This window comes from Vigna radiata, unplaced genomic scaffold (assembly GCF_000741045.1).
Source record: "Vigna radiata var. radiata cultivar VC1973A unplaced genomic scaffold, Vradiata_ver6 scaffold_238, whole genome shotgun sequence".
Taxonomy (NCBI): Eukaryota; Viridiplantae; Streptophyta; class Magnoliopsida; order Fabales; family Fabaceae; genus Vigna; species Vigna radiata.
The window spans coordinates 463,852-483,090 of record NW_014543126.1 but is presented as its reverse complement, the minus strand read 5'-3'; the positions used below and the strand labels follow the sequence as shown (position 1 = coordinate 483,090).

At 31.1% G+C, this 19,239-nt stretch overlaps 1 protein-coding gene and 1 pseudogene across 3 annotated transcripts; one reads left to right on the top strand and one right to left on the bottom strand.

Moving 5' to 3' along the window:
• Window positions 1-5,261: 5,261 nt before the first annotated feature.
• Window positions 5,262-6,619, bottom strand: LOC106753213 (annotated as a pseudogene).
• Window positions 6,620-7,461: 842 nt separating this feature from the next.
• On the top strand, window positions 7,462-11,659 carry LOC106753209 (signal recognition particle 54 kDa protein, chloroplastic-like). 3 transcript variants are annotated; one of them, XM_022777428.1, is made up of 8 exons: window positions 7,462-7,788; window positions 8,828-8,953; window positions 9,064-9,166; window positions 9,399-9,499; window positions 10,444-10,582; window positions 10,673-10,816; window positions 11,048-11,123; window positions 11,369-11,659. In XM_022777428.1, the coding sequence occupies exons 5-8, from the start codon at window positions 10,487-10,489 to the stop codon at window positions 11,386-11,388; spliced, it is 336 nt and encodes a 111-aa protein (XP_022633149.1). In that variant the 5' UTR covers window positions 7,462-7,788; window positions 8,828-8,953; window positions 9,064-9,166; window positions 9,399-9,499; window positions 10,444-10,486; the 3' UTR covers window positions 11,389-11,659. The 3 variants fall into 3 exon arrangements, 1 of the variants encoding a protein (XP_022633149.1); XR_001375201.2 differs by having other exon boundaries at window positions 7,464-7,788; window positions 8,818-8,953; XR_001375202.2 differs by having other exon boundaries at window positions 7,465-7,788; window positions 8,832-8,953.
• Window positions 11,660-19,239: the final 7,580 nt, after the last annotated feature.

Genomic DNA, 19,239 nt, shown 5'->3' with positions numbered 1-19,239 from the left:
TGCAAAGAAATTAAGGAGGGTTTGGAAGCAAAAGCCTTTCGTAGTTATAATGGACTTACATACATCTAGAGAATATTCGGCCTAAATGTATCTAGAAGGAATGTTTTGCTTACTGCACCTCCATCCGTAGTAAAGATCGAAAAGACCAAATTACCTATATTTTTACCCAATCTTCCTCCATTCACTTGTACCTTGTCGCTGGTTTTCGAATTTGCCCGAGCCGTTGTCTGCCACCATTGGAGTCGACATTGTTGTCGTGCATTGCCACTGCAAACACTGCATGGCCGCTAATTAACTGTTGTTGTCGTCAAAGAAGAAGTGAGTTTGTATTTTCATTTTACATTCCAGAATGCAATTTCGGGCAACAATATCCCATATTAATTATTCGGGTTAGGGGTGCATGATTAGTCTTTCGGATTGCACATTGTGGACAAGTGTTATGGAATTACCATTAAGAGAACATGTTCTTCTGAGCATTTTGGAACAATAATTGTTGTTTTGAGCTTTGTCTGGCACGTATTGGTTCTATAAGTATTCTTTAATTGTATGTGTTCTTGTTTGGGAAAAACAAGTATTGTAGAGGGATATGGCATTTTTCAGTAAGGAAAACAACTTATTTATCTCTTCAAAGTTTCTTTCTCAATATATAGAGAAATAATAACCACCACAATAATTTAAACATCATAATTATTAAAACTACTTTGTAAAAAATGTTCGTAAAAAGTATTTCCACTTGTGCAAAACAAAGTATTACAACATGAAGTTTATAGAATTAAATTTAACTTTTCATCTTTAAGTATTCAAGTATTTGAATTATTATAGAACATGACCTATTAATGACCACTAAAAATAGAATAAATTCTTGATATTTTCATTCTACAATTGACAAAACATACAAAACTCCTTACACTTTAATTATCCACCAAAGTTTTTAATTCAAATTTATTCTAACAAAACTGTCTTAGAAATTTAAATGTTTCTTTTATCTTTCATTCCGACTTATCACAAACAGAGATTCCTCTTTGCATTCATTTACTTGTTCTTGAATGAAGTGAAAACGGATATTAATGTGTTTTCTCCTTTCATGATTAATCAAATTCTTTGTTATCTCAGTGGCTGACTTAGCCTTTACTTTTTCAATGGTTGAACGATTACTAAATGGATTTATGTCAATAGGTCAATCTCCTTTATGAGAGATTGAACAACTCCCATGCCCACTTCACACCAATCTCCTCATTCATTGCAAGTCGCCACTTCTCATGCTGCATTTCCAATACAACTTTAAGATCCTTCTTAGTTTACAAGAATTCTTGGAATCTTGAAACATTTTGTTCAAGTTCAAAGTGCAACTTATCCAAAACCTACTTTCTTCTCTTTAAGCTTGCTTGTAGAATTGCATTTCCTCTAATCTCCTTTTCAATTCTTTGTTTTAAATCGCCTTTTGCAATCTCTAACCTTCATATAACAAGTTTGTCTTCTCACAAGTGATTGCTTGCACCCGTGTCAAGATACCACACCAAATTATCTAAGCTATCTAGACTCCTCATCGAGTTATCTAAGCTACTCAAATGTCTTACCAAGTTGTTGAATTGTGTTTGCTCAACACTCAAGCTATGTGTCATCATGAGCAATACTTCTTCATTTTTTACATCTTCTGTGAGAAAGTTGATTGTCTCTTCCCTTCTATTCTTAGATTGACAATTTTTACCAAAATACCTGACCTTACTGTAATTGTAACATTTGTTTGAGTAGCTTTCTTTTGCGCAATGAGCATATTTGCCATAGTTAAAGGACTCCACATTTGAGTTCCTCGACCAACCTTCTCTCCATGGACCTTGCGTTCCTCAATGTCAATTTTGTTGGCTCATATATCAAAGGACTCGACTAGCTCTTCAATTGGTTGAGAAGTACTTTGACTCCTCAATTGCACACATCCTAGAAGTTATCGATCAATGACCTTAAGATTTTTTCCACAACTCATCTAACAGGCAACGTCTCTCCATTTCTGTTAAGTTAGTTCACTATGGTTTCTACACGAGTTATGTACTTAAAAACTCCTTTTGCCTCCTTTATCCTCATGCTTTCTAACTTACCATTGAGTATTTGGAGTTGGACATGCTTTACTCGGTCATCTCCCTTATAAGCCTTTTCTAGAATATTCCATGCTTCTTTTTGAAAATTTTGTACTTGTTATTTCTCAAAGTCGGACTCATCAACAACTTGGTACAACACTTAGTGGACTACACATTTCTTTCAACGCATTATTTTGAACATTTATAAAGTTTGTTATGTTTTTCGGTTCTAAAAAACATCTCCAACCACCTCCTAATTATCTTATAAATCAAGAAAAAGTTTTATATAGAGACTTTAATTACTATAATTGATTGCTTTTGTCAACCTATATAGACACATTTCACTCAAACTTCTGAAAACTCAAACATTCAAACTTTGATCTCAATTTATTAATAACAAGTCTTTATATTCAAATACTTGTGTTGCTAATCAAACACTACAACCTGGACTTTATAGACTCAATTTTAATTTTCCATCTCGAGACCTTCTACTATAGTGATTATTACCAAACATGACACATGGCCATTAACAACACGTTAAATCCGGATCTTGTGCATTTCATAACTGTAGTAAACAAACAAACTCCTAGCACATTAACTATCTATTAAAGTTTATTCTAAAAAAATGCATAAATAAAATAAATAATAAATTGAAAAGAGGAAAGAATTTAAATGTTTGACCTGTGACCGATTGATATAAAATTTCGTGTTTGTGATATGTAGAATTTCTTGATTAAAATGGATGAGAACAAATGACGAAGTCAATCATGATGTTTACTGGTGATTTTGCACCCTGTTTTCCAAAAAAAAAATTATTAGAAAAAAAGGGGCTAAAATAAGGCACAAGAGTGCAAGGCAAATACTTAAGCTGATGTACACACGCATGGTGTAATCATTAAAATGTCAATTCTTTTTATATTTTTTTCAAATTACTCTTATGCTACACACCTTCTCAAGCATAAAAATTACTTTTCAACATATCCATTGGGTATCCCACTTCTCTTCTGATAAACGTATGCAACTTGTACTCGAAAATTACAAGCTAGTTTCAATGCAAAATATGCACAATATTTTAGCATCGAGTCAAAAGAACATCATTCATATTTTACAAAGAATAACAATATCATGATACACTTTTACATTCATTTGACACAAAATACAAGGGTAAAATGATCCTAAAAGTGTAAAGTTTTGCATTTTTTCAAGAAAGAAGAAAGTAAAAAGTAAGAATAATGTCAAAAGAATGTAAAAAATTTAGGTGTGTCAAAGAATAATTTTTCTTTTACAAAAGCACGTCTTTTATCACTGCATGCAATTACTACCTGCACAGAGTTCTTATAAAATTTGGTTTCATTCACAACCTCTCTCAGACCAAGTAGACACAAACTATTTCCAAATAGAAAACCGTCCATAAGCATATTTTCAATGAAAATTGTAATAAATCATAAATCAATTCAATGTACATAGAATTCTAATCATAAATCAATTTAGAAGCATAAATCAAACCAATGTACAAAGTTAACCTAAATGTTAATGTGGAACTTACTATATACTAATATCTACATACTATTAGAGTTGAATTACATATTTTGCAAGTGCTTTCCTTATGTATTTAAGGGACTTCTCTGGAATTGAAGTAGTAAAATTGAATCTCTGCATAAGACAAAGTGATTTCAATTAGTGTATCTGAATTCTAAACCATAGAGAAAAAAAAGTCAATAAAACCAAATATTACCGTTTCCCATCCATTTGTAACATGGTCATGAATAGTGGTTATCATTCAATACATGATGTAGTAATCACACTGATATGACTCACTTTGTTTATTACACTACAATATATCATCATTTTTCAGCCAGAAACCTTCATATTGATTAAGATTGATGGTCACTAGCTGCTGCATATCTAGGGTATGGAACTTCATCTTAGAACAAATTTTGGTTCGTCTTAGATTTTTGTATCATATGCATGACTTCTTCAATTGTAGGTGTACTGATCGAAACAAATTTCCTGTATATTTTGTAAAGAACATTTTTGTATTATGGACTCTTTAGAATATAAATATTAGTATGGATGCACACCATTATTAAATGATTATATGTTTAAATGAATTTTAGAATACTATAAATGTTGAACTAATATGTGATGAGTTAAATTGTTTATTGTTGGAAGTGGGACTTCCAACATTTATAACGCTTTCTTTTAAACATTAGCTCATTGTGTTATCTCTTTTGTTACTTTGGTGTGATGTTTGTTTTATTTATTTTTTTATTTTTTTGCGATAATCATATGGTCTGAAAATATAAGAAATAAGTCTTAAAGTATTTCTGATGAAAGATGGAGATGTTGTCAAATATTTTCATGGTTGTCTAGTGTTTAACTCTTTTAGATATATTTATTCTTATGATTATTTTCTTTTAAATAATTATGTTAATATTTTGAGCAAAATTTATTTTGTTTCAGTATCTGCTAAAACTCAGATATTATAAATTTAAATGTTGACGTAGCTTATTTTTTGTTTTAAAAGTTGTTAAGATCACATTAGAAACTTAACCAACTCAAGAACATGATTATTATTTTAACATCGCCAAGTCTTATAGAATTTATATTAGATCGTTACTTTTTTTACCATTATCCTTTTTATTATAACAGCTTATATGCCTATTCTTGTAGTATAATTATTACTTGTTATATATCAATAACTGATACTAATTTAAATGTCAGAATAAGTTTATTTTAAATAAAAATGAAAACTGAGAAAATTAAATAAAATTCAAGAAAAGAAAAACTTAAAATTAATTTTAGGGATTTGAGTTCAAGATGGTGAGTATATTTTGATGGAATCGAATGAGGCCTTTTGTGTTAAACTTGGTGCAAACATTGTTTTATTGTGTGATGCTCTGTAGACTTGGACGTACTATCACGATGTATTGGGTGCGGCTCTTATGCGAAGTTTAAGTCTTTCCCTTGTTAATTATACTATCAATTATAATATTAGCTTTCTTTGGACACAACATGCAAACAGGTGGAACTGCATTGTCTGTTCTGTTTTGGAGAAAAGGTTATTTAACATCGGTTATTACTATCTGACAATTTTAATAAAAAAAATGATCTTAATATTTTATATTTCTAAAAAAGTAGTGAATGATATTGTTAAAATAGGAGTATTTTTTTTTATTTAAATACCAGTAATGTTATTCCCAATAGGCTTCTAAATCCACAATCAAGCTAGAAGCACCATATAACCAAATCCTAGGGACAAGGTGGTAGTTACAAGCACTCTCCAACTTCCACAATAACCAGAATTGGATTCAATGTTCTATTGAAGAATTTTGTTCTTGTCGATGTTCGAGAGTTGTATCTTTCGTTGCTGTGATGGCAAAATGTAAGGGTACATAACAGAGTCATTCAAGAAAGAATGGTCAAGTCCAAGTAAATGCCCTATCTCGTGCATCGCCACACTCTCCAAGTCCAGAACATCATTCTCCCACGACAAGCTGTTGTTTTCACTGGGCAGCGCCCAGGTAATGTTCCCTTTGAGACGTATCTCCGCCGTCTTCACGCTATACGGAGATTCTTGCCTTATAAAGCTGATGCCAAACACATCGGCAACATCACGTCAAAGACGTCATCGAGTACGTAGAATCCAACCTTAATGTCAGCGTCAGTGTAGTTTGTCTGCGTGAGGTTCAAACGCCCTGTGGCATTTGCCCACCGCGTGAATGTCTGTCCGAACACTTTCGTGGCGTTGGCCGGGATATCACTTGTAGGAAGAAAACCGTACGTGAGGTTTATCTTATCGAACCACTGGTTACCGGCTTTGGGCCACGACACGTTTTCGGTGAAGTTGTAGGTGAAATTCATGTCGGGGACAACACATCGGGGTAGTGAGATTAGTTGTAATGTCTCAAACTAATGTAAATAATTTAAATATTATCATAAAATGCATTTAAAATGTTAAATAAATTTTAAAAACAATTGTTAAAATAATTAAATTTATACATTTTTAAAATTAAAAGACTAAATTGAATCAAAGTTTTAAAGAAAAACTAATTCTATGTATTTTTCATAATTAATGAATATAAAACATATTGTACTAGGGACCACCGTTGAAGACGCCCAGCGAGGCGGACGGTTACCTCATAAGACGGCCGGTAGGAATGAGTAGCGAGGTCCGGACGGTAGCGGGCGAACGGTCTCTATGGCCAAGGTAAGTTCAAAATGGTTAGTATAATCACATGCTTAAGGTGATTGGACTGTAATTGGGCCTTAATTAGGGCAACCTTAATACCAGGCCCATGTCCAACACTATAAATACAAGTCAAAGGTCCCAGGTAAGTAGGTTCATTTATTACGCATTTATCTCTGAATCTAAAGGCCCGATCGGATAACTTAACTAACTTAAGCATCAGAGTACCTTTGGCAGGTACCTTCCGAACACTGGAAATACAAGGAAGAACTAGTGGAGTGAGATAGCGGACGGTTTGAGGAGGAGAAATTGTGTAGGTTGGGAACTCAACCTCATTCCGGAACACATATTTAACCATAAATTTAATAACCAAATTCATTTTTAAATATTAGTTATTATTCATGCTTATACTTAACTTATGCGTCCCTCAGAGTTGATGTGTCAAGGAAAAATATTGAAAATGGGAAATCAACATTTGTAGGGGAGAAGGAACAATCAATCCATTACGGTTGAACATTCAGTTTGACCATTGCACTCGCGTATGGCAGTAGGAAATTTTACAACTTTAAAAAAATTTAATTAAATTTTAATTATTTTTATTTTAAATTATTAATTTTTAAATATTTGATTTAGGTAAAAAAAGAAATCAAATATACTAAATTTTATTTTATTATTTAGATTTAGTAATTTTAATGGCCATCAAATAGAGTAATTATTATGCAATGATACGAAATAAAAAAGTTGTCATCAATTAACCAGAGGAAGATGTAGTTGACATCTACCAAAAATACTATCACTAACACTAGTCAAGAAAATTCACAAAATATCAATTAAGAAATAACTCCTTCTAAAGTTGATTGAAAAATCTTAACTTATCAATAAAAAAATAGTTACACTGTTATCAATAAAAAAAACTTTTATTGGCATTCACTACAAGAAAAATGGATATTATCTACGGATTATTATATACGAATTTTTATCTATATATAACTTAAATATTATATACGGATTTTATATACGGATGAATTACATATGGATTTTATATATGGATTTTATCTACCGATATATCCGTATATAATATCCGTATATAATTTACGCGTGTGATGGCAGGATCGTTTTCTAAGGATAACATCTGTATATAAGTGTTATAATCTGTATACAAATAAAAGTAAAGTGCTATCTACCGATCAATGTACGGATCTATAAATTATTTTTTTAAAACTGAAATTAAATTTCTTTACTTCCAAGCTTGTTTGCTCGAACACTCCCTCTAGCTGTTGTGTTCTCTTGAGTCTCTCGTGAACCCTAACTCCAACTCTCTCCCANCAATGAAACTTTTCTCTTTTGAATATNTGACTGGAGAAGCATAGAGCAAGGAAGAATAAGCGGCAAGAAGGGCGAATAAGGATGGCGAAAAAACCCTAAACCCCTCTCTCCTAAACCCTCTTCATTTTCTATTCACTGATTTGAGATATCTACATCTTCGTTCGAGAGCTCCTCCATNATCGAACCTCGTTTTTCTCCTTCGTAAGTTTCATTTTCATTACAAATTCATCTTCTTCCTTCATTTTTTTCTTGCCTTTTTGACTGAAAATCTTCATTGACCTAGGGTTTTCTCCATCATATTTTCTTTTCCTTCAATTTCAATCGTTTAAAAGCTTTTCTCACCGATTATTTTCACCTTCCACTGTATAAACCTTCATTTCCACCATTCAATCTTCGTTTTACACCGATTAATCGGTTCAACCTCTCTTTTCAAGTGTTTAATCGGTCCAAAATCGAGTTCATCCCTCCTTTTAGGTTTGTTCAATCGGTACAAAATTAAGTTCTTCCTCCTTTTATGTTTTCCACTGAACAAACCCTAAGTCCTTGGATTCTAGTGTGTTCTTTCTCGTTTTCTTTTACTTTGTGGCATGTTTCCTTTTGCTTGGATGAATTGTTTAATTGTGCAGGGGCTGTTTTTGGTGTGCAGATTTGTAATACTAGTTGCACCAATATCTTCCTTTGTAGGCATGCTGTTTTGATACTTCCAATCATGAATTGATTGACTTGTTTTAGTTTTAGGCATTATTTCTTCCTCTAATTGACGAAGCATTCCCTTTTTGGTATAGAAAGGGAGCCTGAGAATGGTTGAGTGCTTAGTGTGTGTGACAGGTTCCAGTTCTTGGTTGCATGTGATTCCTTTGGCATCTGGTATTTGAGAAATATGCATCCTTTAAATATTGCCATCAAAGTCATTTTAAATTTTCAGTTAAAACTTTTGTGTAGAGCCCTCAGATTCTGTTGCTACTACGACAAAACTGATGAAGAAAGTATTGCAGCGGAAGTGATGTGTTTTATTGTCTGTTATGCTTGTGTTGTTAGGGTGTGCTTTTGGTATCTAGATATATTTTCTCCNAGGCATTTTCAGTGTATTTATTGATCTATATTAGGCTCTTAAAATATAGATTTTTTTTAACCAACTGAATCGGACATCACAGATCTGATTAGTATTATTTCACATATCTCATTTTCTTCTGTCATTTTATATGTAGTCATATTTATAATTAGTTGTAGCTTGTATCAGGTAGATGTTCCTCTCTACACAGCAGGTACTGATGTTAAACCTTCAGAAATTGCCAAACAAGGCTTAGAAGAGGCAAAAAAGAAGAAAATTTATGTTGTTATTGTTGATACCGCCGGTAGACTGCAGGTGATTCTCTATGGGATTGGAAATGTTCTAGCAAATAATTATTTAATTTTTCTGTTTAATCTTTAATCATTTATTTTTTATTGATTACGGTTGTATTTCTTATTTGACAGATTGACAAGACAATGATGGATGAGTTAAAAGAAGTTAAAAGGGCATTGAATCCAACANAAGTGTTGCTAGTTGTGGATGCAATGACAGGGCAGGAAGCTGCAGGTATTCAGAAGTGTATTTGTACTCCTATAAATGAATGGAATTTTTTTTCTACAAATAGTCCAATGAAAGAAAAAACATTTATATTTATGAAATGGTTAATAATTAATAATCATATTACTGATCGGTTTCTTTTGGCTTTGGTGTAATCTTGTGCCTTGTGTAGGTTATTAATTTTTATACTCCAACATTATAANCGTTCCAAAATTCTGACACTACTATTTTCTTTGTACAGCATTAGTGACTACTTTCAATGTTGAGATTGGAATAACAGGTGCCATCTTGACAAAGCTTGATGGTGATTCAAGAGGTGGAGCAGCTTTGAGTGTCAAAGAGGTTTGACTGCCTTTATCTTAGCTTGCATAAAATGTTTTTATTTTATATTTATATTCAAACTTTGCTGCAACCTTGCAATTTGTTTGTCTTAAGCAAAGTTTACCATTCTATCCCATAATAATTCTACAAACTCCTTCAAAGTTGGTTCCCTTAATTTACAAATGAGAGTTTATTTGTAAATTGGGGCTTATTTTGATAAGCTTTTCAGTGTAGGTTATCGAAATAGAGTTATAATGGTTTATAGAAAGTTCATAAGCCACTTCCATAAGCCAAAATAAGCTCTTCCAGACACCCAACTAGTCTATTTCTCTTTGATGGCTCAACCTCCCAACTTTTATGTTGTCTCTGAAATAACAAATTTTTTTTTACCCTGGTAAGTATTAACTTAATAGGTCCCTGTAATGTATTTCAATTCAAGAACATAATAGCCTGAAAATGAAATGTTGGTGAACTTGTCTAAGGGTAAACAAATGTTACATTGCATCCTTGCTCTCATGTTGTGAATGTAAGTATCTAGGAAATGTTGCAGATTTTCTCAGAGAAATACACTTAGTGATCCTGCACCTTGTACTGATTACTCATGATTTATTCGAGGATCTGCCTTTGCAATATTGTCCATAAATATCTTATAGCCACATTGAATTTGGAATNGGTGGCAAATATCTAAAACTGACTTATANAACTCCTGGATTTCTGAGCCAAAATATACTAGTTGTGCGTCATTTAGTTTGTGAATGGATAGAAGTTGGCATGCCCTCAATTATGGGAGGTTTTGGTATATGTAATTGATTTTTTGAAGAGACAGCGTTTACATTTTGGATGAAGAAAACAGGGTGCAAAGGAATAAGCACATTTGGAACTGTGAAGTGATTAATATAACTTACCGTTCAAAGTCTCTTTCCTTCTCTCATATTTTGTTGACTTGGATAGTTCAACGATGGCAGGTATCTGGAAAGCCAATTAAACTTGTAGGACGAGGGGGAACGAATGGAGGATCTTGAACCTTTCTACCCTGATCGGATGGCAGGACGCATACTTGGAATGGGAGATGTTCTTTCTTTTGTAGAGAAGGCACAAGAAGTTGTAAGTCTCACTATATTTATATTTTTTTATTTATTTCTACAATACAAAAATAAAGTTTTCAATATGAATTGTTAATCACATCTGTTGTAGATGCGTAAAGAAGATGCCGAGGAACTGCAAAAGAAGATCATGAGTGCAAAGTTTGACTTCAATGATTTTCTAAAGCAAACTCGTACTGTTNCCAAAATGGGTTCCNTGTCTCGTNTNATTNGAATGATTCCTGGTATGGGGAAGGTATGAGATCCTGCACATGAATTGTACTAAATATTACATTTATGACAGTTTTAGGTATGTTATGCTCCTTGGCAATTGCAAATGATGGAGGGGAATTATCTGACCACTATCTCCCAATTTTGGTTTATGAGCCTTGAATTGAGCATTGCTATAATTTACATATTATTCTTGATATTTGTGGTGTTAATTTAGTAAATGCTTTAANGCTTATATAAATATACATGGATGCAGGTTACTCCTTCTCAGATTAGAGACGCAGAGAAGAATTTGCAGAATATGGAAGCAATGATAGAAGCAATGACCCCTGGTCCTTTCTTTATACTGACCAATTTTTAAATAAAATTGCCCATACCNTTTTTATTTATGTAATTTTTTTCTTGACATGGGAGCATATTTGGTAATTAGATATGATATAGGAAACATGCAGTAATTTCTATGTAATTATTTATGTAATTTCTTGACAAATTTGTTTCCTTACATTTCAAATACGTAGTAAGAATTAATTTAATTTGATATTTTTGTAGGAATTAATTTATTTTGATATTTTTGTAGGAATTAAAGATGAGACCTAGATTATGATGAGAAGGATTATGACAAGAAGAATAATATTTTGGTGTAGCTGACGCACGGTGTAGCTGATACGCATATATGAGTGTATATATTTGTTGTTAGAAGGTATTTTTTAAGTCGTGAAAGTGCAGAATTTTTTTTCATAGGAGAGAATCTTGTTTTCTAGATAAATAGTTGTTGGAATTAATTTCTACAATTTTATTTATGTAGCCCATAATGGCTTGACATACTGTAAAGTTCAAATTTAATGTTAGAATACAACAAGTTATGGTATGGAGTTGTTGAAATATTTCGTTACACGTTAAAAATCTAAAATTTGGTTGAGTTATATTTTTGACAGAGGGTTATTTTTAGTTTTACTTTGGTTTTAAATATAAAGATACTAATGTTATAAAAATTATTTTATATTAAATTAATTATTTAAACATTTTTTAACGTAAATTTTATGATAATATATAAATAATTAATATTTTTTTTTTTTAGAAAATAAGTTATTATATACGGATATTACATACGGATTTTTTGTATGTAATTTATATATGGATATTACATACGGATTTTTTCGTATATAATTTATATACGGATTATCCGTATATAATTTATATACGGATTATCCGTATGTAATTTACATACGGAAAAATCCATATGTAATTTAGTTACGCCCCTTTTACATACGGATTTTTGTCCGTATGTAATCCGTATGTAAGATTATTTTATATACAGATTTTGGTGGTTATATACGGATTTTGACCGTATGTAACTGCGATTTTTCTTGTAGTGATTAACAGAATAGTTTATCATTATTAGTTGAGAAAACTTTGATTAATGTCGATCCCAAAATATAATAAGAAAATAATGTTAATTGACAATTGTTGAAAATAATATTAATTATGGTCGATTAAAAATTATATATGATAATAGAAATTTTATGTATCATCTAGTTAGACATGATTTAAAAGAACTAAATTTACCTCTTTTATTTTAAATGATTAAATTTATATCTAGGTTAATCAATGGATGTAATTTTTTCACATAATTAAAAACACGGCCACATCTACTATAGTTACCATTATCTTCCTCCTTTTCATCTTCACATGACCACTATTATTCCAACCTTTACACCACTTGCTCCCATTGTGTAGGCCACCTTCAAGATCCATTAAACCATTGAGTCACTCCTACTTACCGAGTTCACAAGAAGTGCGAACAGGAAGACGAACAACAACACACACGTTACACAAAACAATAAACAACCACCACAACAACATCAGATATGTCGCAGATCGCAACCCACAACACAAAACCACCACAAACATAAGCAGCAAGTGTAGATCTCTAGCTACCATACACTTTGCTACTGCAATCATGCTAAACATCCATAACCAGATCTACAACCACGAGCGGTCTACCAAAATGCAGTAGCCCATGAAATCAACCCATTACCACTATGTCACGTCATTGGTGAAACTGTGAGGGGCTGAAATTTTTGTGGTTGGAGAAAACGTGTGATGCTGAAGAAATGATGGTATAGTCGTTAGGGAAGGAAATCAATAACATAAAAACGAAAATGTAAAGGCAAGGTAAAAAAAAATGAAAATGTTTGTCTAACAAGGTTTTTTTTGTCAACGATTTGACAACGCTACGTGGCGGTTGTCCATTGGATGTTTTTAAAAAAATAAAAACAATACCCAAATGGTCAGGGGAGGGTATATTTGGAATGGAGAAAATATGAAATTTGGTTTCACACTTTCACTATTCATCCTTCTTTTTCAGTTTCGCATTGTGTCATCTCACGCTTGTTGTCATCTCTCGCTTGCTCGCATCTCTTGCTTGCTCTCATCTTTCTCCCTTGGTCTCATCTTTCTCTCTTGCTCTCATCTTTCGGTTGTTGTCATCACTCGCTTGCGACCATCTCTCTCATATTCGAAACCGTAATCGTTTTGCCCTAACGCCAGTGTCACTTGTTGTGCCCTGTCCTTGTCGTTGTCGTGGTGTTTTTTGGTAAGTAGAAGTTGGCGAACCCTACCCATGTTTTGGAGCATTGTTTTTAACGTGTTGCGCTAACCCTAACCATCTTCTCCACCATTGTTTTTGGTTTATCATATATCTGCAGGTTCAATGGCAGCCCAAAACCCAAAAGTAAGATGAAGTTTTGATTTTTTTTGTTGTTGTTGATTTGTTATCCTCTCACTGTTAAATATTTATAATATTTATTTAATGTTGTGTAGTGGCGCCTTCAAATCTCAATGGTTTCGTCAACCATTGTTCAAAGGAATCACTTACTCAAAGACGTTCATGTACAACGCTTACTCATACACCATTTATGTGCAAAATAAAGATGGAGTGTGGGTTCCCAAAGAAAACATAGCCAATGAACAACGTCAAGGCGGACAAGTCCAACATAATCAACAATAAAGTTCTTCTACAACACTAGATGATGTCATCAACCGCATCGAACAACTCCAGACATTCGTTGGTACAAGATTTGACGCCCTAGAATCGCGAGTTGGGAAAATAGAGGAACAACTGCAACACTCCCGAGCCCCCTATGATAACGAACCTCATAGTTAGAATTTGATGTTTAGTTGTATTGACTTTGAGTAGGAACATTTATGCATTACTGCATTGCTACTTCAATATTGTACTGTTTTCAAAACTCAAATGTTGTATGCAAATTTTAAATTTCCATGTTATGTGTTTGGTTGAAGGGTTTGCGTATTATGTTTGACAATATGTTAAATAGTCATATAACCGCGTCTTTAATGGACACCTAAAAGGCATAATCAATTGAAAATCGCTGCACTTTTGTGAAAAAAAAAATGGAATTGAACTAGGGCCACCCAGGTTACAACAGGTGGCTCCTGTAGTTCAATTACTTGTCCAAAACCCAAAATTATCTGTGTAATCGTTTACCAGGCTCTGGTAAACGATTACAAGGGCGTTTTTGGGTGCACAGGTTACAGGACCTCACCTAAGTGGCTGATATCAACCTGGGTGGTCCCCTACTCCATGATGGGCTTCCCCAAACATGACCTCCAAGCATATACACACACTTAAACAACAAATTCAACTTAAAAGCAATAAACTTGTGTGAAAAACTTATAGAAAGGGTTAGCAGTATTTTATAATAATCATATCCATAAACTTATAGAATTTGAATGGTAACAACAATTTATACCTTTGATGCAATACACATCTCATTTAATCATATTTAATAGACTATAAGCATAACTTATTCTAAACTCAATTTTATAATACTCATACTATAAGTCAATTACTCGTGATGTAATGCACCTATAATCATGAAATAAAACATCATAATCGACCTAATTTTACCAAGTCTCAATCCCTCATGCACCTATAATCATGAAATAAAACATCATAATCGACCTAAATTTAGCAAGTCTCAATCCCTCATGATAGGGTTAATTCACTTATAACTTGATCCCTTGTCGCACATCTCATCATAGGAATCTACTTCAACTCTTACCATCTAAACTTCATTCTTTATATGAGTTTGTGAATTTAGTAGATTTATGATGACTTCAAAATATGGAATACTACTTATTGCATAACACTAAATTAACTAATATGACATTCCTCCTTAGGAAAGATCATATCCGTACAATACACACAACATTCATGTACCAATCATTCCTTACTTTCAGTGTATCTTCAACCTTTTAAAACCATAACCATTCTATATAATTGATAATCCTCTTTATCCCTTCTCATTCATATCATATTTTTAAAACTACAACTATTCTATATAATTGATAATCCTCTTTATTCCCCTCTCATTCATATCATATTTCCATATATAATTTAAACAATTAATGCAATAGTTACATGGTACAAAAACCCCAACCGCAAAGTCATCATCTTTCAATGTATTCATCTTATTTCAACATTTTAAAACCATATTCTATTCAATATTAATCATTAAAATCCCATATTTCTAATCATCATACATCATTCAACCATTACAAACCCTCTCAATGAGTCTTCTTTTCGTTCAATGAGACACTTCTAAAGGTATATTTGCTTAGTAAATAGATGACTAGCCCAACGACTTAGATCATATAACTAATAACATTCAAAGTCGCCCAACAAACCAGGCTCGCTCAATGACAAAAAATCTCTTGCCTCTTTTTCTTTTTCGAAAATAACACTTGCATAATGACTCTTTTTACTCGCTCAACAACTCATACCTTAGGAGATTATTTAAATCAAACTCGTCCAACAAGCTCTGACTTACCCAATGAGTGAAAGGCTTTGTAACTCTATGTAATCCTACTTTTAACTTCGCTTAGCAAAGGTTTGGTTCATCCAACGAGTCTCTGTAAAATTAAAAACAAAAATATGCATATCGATTTATTTAATTGGCTATAATGGTGTTTTTATCCCTTGTCCAAGTCATAAATAATACCAAAGTAGTTCAAAATGAATCATTAGAATCAAATAATACAACCTCATATGTTCATTCTCAATATTCCACAAATCATATATGGATCTAAGTCATATTTTATGTTTTACAACACTTCAAAATAAATTTCACTCAACAATGTTCAACACATGTTAATCTAAATCAAGCAATTTAAATTTCAAACAGTCATATCATCTTATAAAAAATAATTCACACCAAATAATTATAATATATGATTTAACTAGTGATTTGTGGACCAACAATTTGACGAGATTAATAAGCTATTCTTTTCTAATAACATCCGATAAAAAGCACATTTAAGACTTTCTCTCAACTATTCCAACTATATAACAATAATTTTTTTCCATGTGGACTAATTAAGACGTAGCTTTATTTTCCACTAAAAGCTACCATTGTTTTAAGAAATTTCCTAGTCATAAAAATGAAGCAAACACAACACCAAAAGCAGTAAAAGAAAGTAAGAGAAACACACCTTTCAAGGAGAATGAAAAAAAAAAAAGGAAGAAAAGCTAAAAAGGGGAAAAGTTGGACAAATTTAAAAGTAATGAGTGTTGAAGCTCTTGATCCCAAATCTTACCATAATTTAAAGGATCTTTCTCTGTCACAGCACATTTGATCTTCACGGGCAGCCAAACAAAAATAGTTTGAAGGAAAAAGGTGGTCCACATGCCCACTTCCTCTTACTATGCTCCACCTCATCATCTAATCAATCATTGCTTTCTAATTCTAGTAGATCTAGGTTTTCCACTATCATAACCAATAATCCCTTTTGCTTCATTAAAAACATCTTCCTAATCATTTTTTTTCCAACATAATAATTATATTTCTCTTCTAATATTTACTTAGTTACTAATTATCATTACACAAAGATATTATATTCTTATATATAAGATTTTTTTTTTCAATTTGTTTTCATTTTCATCAACTTTTTTTTTTAAAAAAATTGTTTGATAGATTAATTACTTTAAATTATTAGAATTTTGACTACTTTATCTTATAAATTAACATATTAAAGTCACATTTTCTCTCTAAAGATTTACTTATGTGTTTTTGTTCTTTTTTTCTTTCTTTTTAATAAATTGTTGCACGTGATTGTTTATGAAATGTTAGTATTGATTAAGATGTCATAGTGTTAAAAAAAGTAAAAGAGAATTTGATAATGAATAATAATTAAACAAAATAATTTTTATAAAAAACAATAATAATAGAGATAAAAATTATAATTAAATAAAAAATTAAAAAAAAATTGAGTTAAGACATGCAAAGTGCTGTCATCATTATATATAAAAAATACATTCCAGGCTAAATAAAACAATATATCTCTTATGCATAAAATAATAAAGTAAATAATAATAATAATCAATTTATTAACATAAAATAAAATAAATAAAATTTAAAAAAAAATCACACATAATAAAAGTATTAGTAACTAAAATAATTCTTTTTAAATTATACTAATATTTCCAACACATAATTTGCAATGGGTAACCAAACTTCTAAAAAAAGAATTACTTTTTATATGATAACGTTTAAAAATGAAGATTATCATACAATATAGTCATTTACATTTAGATAAAAAAAAGTAATTTAAGAAATACAAAATTCTTAATATAAATTTAATATTATTTGTTAAATTAATAAATGGATAGTTAAGAAATACTACTCTATATACATTATAAAACCTGTTTATTTCATTGTGCTATTAGAATGTGGTAGTCTTTTACATTTGAAAACAAAACAAGTTCTTTCACTTGCTAATTTAGTGTATAAATTCCAATAATCAACCTACAACAATAATTTCCTTAACTGATAAATTTATCATAAAACAAAATAAACATGTTCATGTTATAATTATCTTTTTATTCTTAATATAATATATGTTATACGAGTGTATTGAAAAGGAGATTCTTTTAAAAAATACGAATACTAATAATATTTGAGTCTAATTATATAGAATATTGTAATATTTTTTTTATCAAAAATCTTAAAATAATAAATTAATACGTATATAACTTAGACACAAATTTAGATTCTCACCATGTTCAAGTTCAATTTTAAATTCCCAATTTGCTGAATAATATTAGTAAAATGTGGTTCATTAATTTTTATTATTCTTTGAAACATAAAATAAGCTGTCTACCATACCAAAGCTGGAGATTATCCACTAAAAATTAAAGTCAAGAATCCAAAGGTCAATAATAATGACAAATTATATTAAATAGTTATTATTGGTGACGTATCTTACAGTGACCTAGTTATTATTAATTATATATTTTTATGCACTACTTGTTCAACTGTCAAATTACGTGTTTCACTAATATAAAATGTTGCAAAACATAAATAATAGTATCAAATGTTGCTGCATGAGGATGAAGACAAAAGCAACAATTAGGTAAGGTGAACACAAAGAACCAATTTTTTATTTTGTCATTAAATGGATAAAAGGTACAACAATTATATTCTTTTCCTTAAATGTGGTGTGACCATTTTATTATAAACTATATAATAATATTAATATATTTTATTTTTAATATAACAAAAAAATTACATTTTAAGTGTAAATTTTTTAATTTTATTAGTTTTGTTTAAATTTATATTGATTGAAGTAATTGAAAACATGTTTGATATTTAGTAATTGTAATATATATTTATTAAAACACAAGAAAAACTAATACTGTTATATAATTAATTTTGAAGAAATAATTAAAAAATTTAAATTAAACGAGAAGCAAATCAAACAAATACTAAATATTAAACAAAATTACTAAAATTAAAAATTTACATACTAAAACTGTAATTGTAATAATCTCAAAAATAGGAGTAAAGGGAGCTAATGGGAGTATTAAGCTACTAAACCAAATTTTTATAATTTAAAGTATATTAGCAATGGGAATATAAACATTTTAGAACATATTTGGTTCATTGCTTAAAACACCTTCTCTTTCTAAAATCCTATTCTCCAACTTTCTCCACCATCTTTCTAGAATTCCTTTTCACTAAATCATCGAATTCACAATCAGGAGAATCTTAGACAATCTGGGTGTTGTGGGCTTCAATTCAACCAAATAATTAGGTGTTTTCATTCAGTAAGCGTTTTTCCTCCCCCTCCGTGTTTCTCTGAATTGTGATCATGCAACGTTCCTACTTGCATGTGTCTATCCTTTCTTTCCTTCAAATTCCTAGCTCAATAGAAGTTTAAGAACTGTTCTTCATCATAAATTGATGATCTGTAGGTGGTCTAGCACTTCTATAAAGAGCAAGTGAGCTGAAAAGGGGGTTTTTGTTTACTGCACTGCTTGAACAGAGGTAAGGGGAGCTGAGTTTTTGTTTTTGTTTAGTGAACTAAGATATCATGAATTAGATTATTGTTTAAAGATGTGCAATAATGTGTATGTTAAACTGCTTT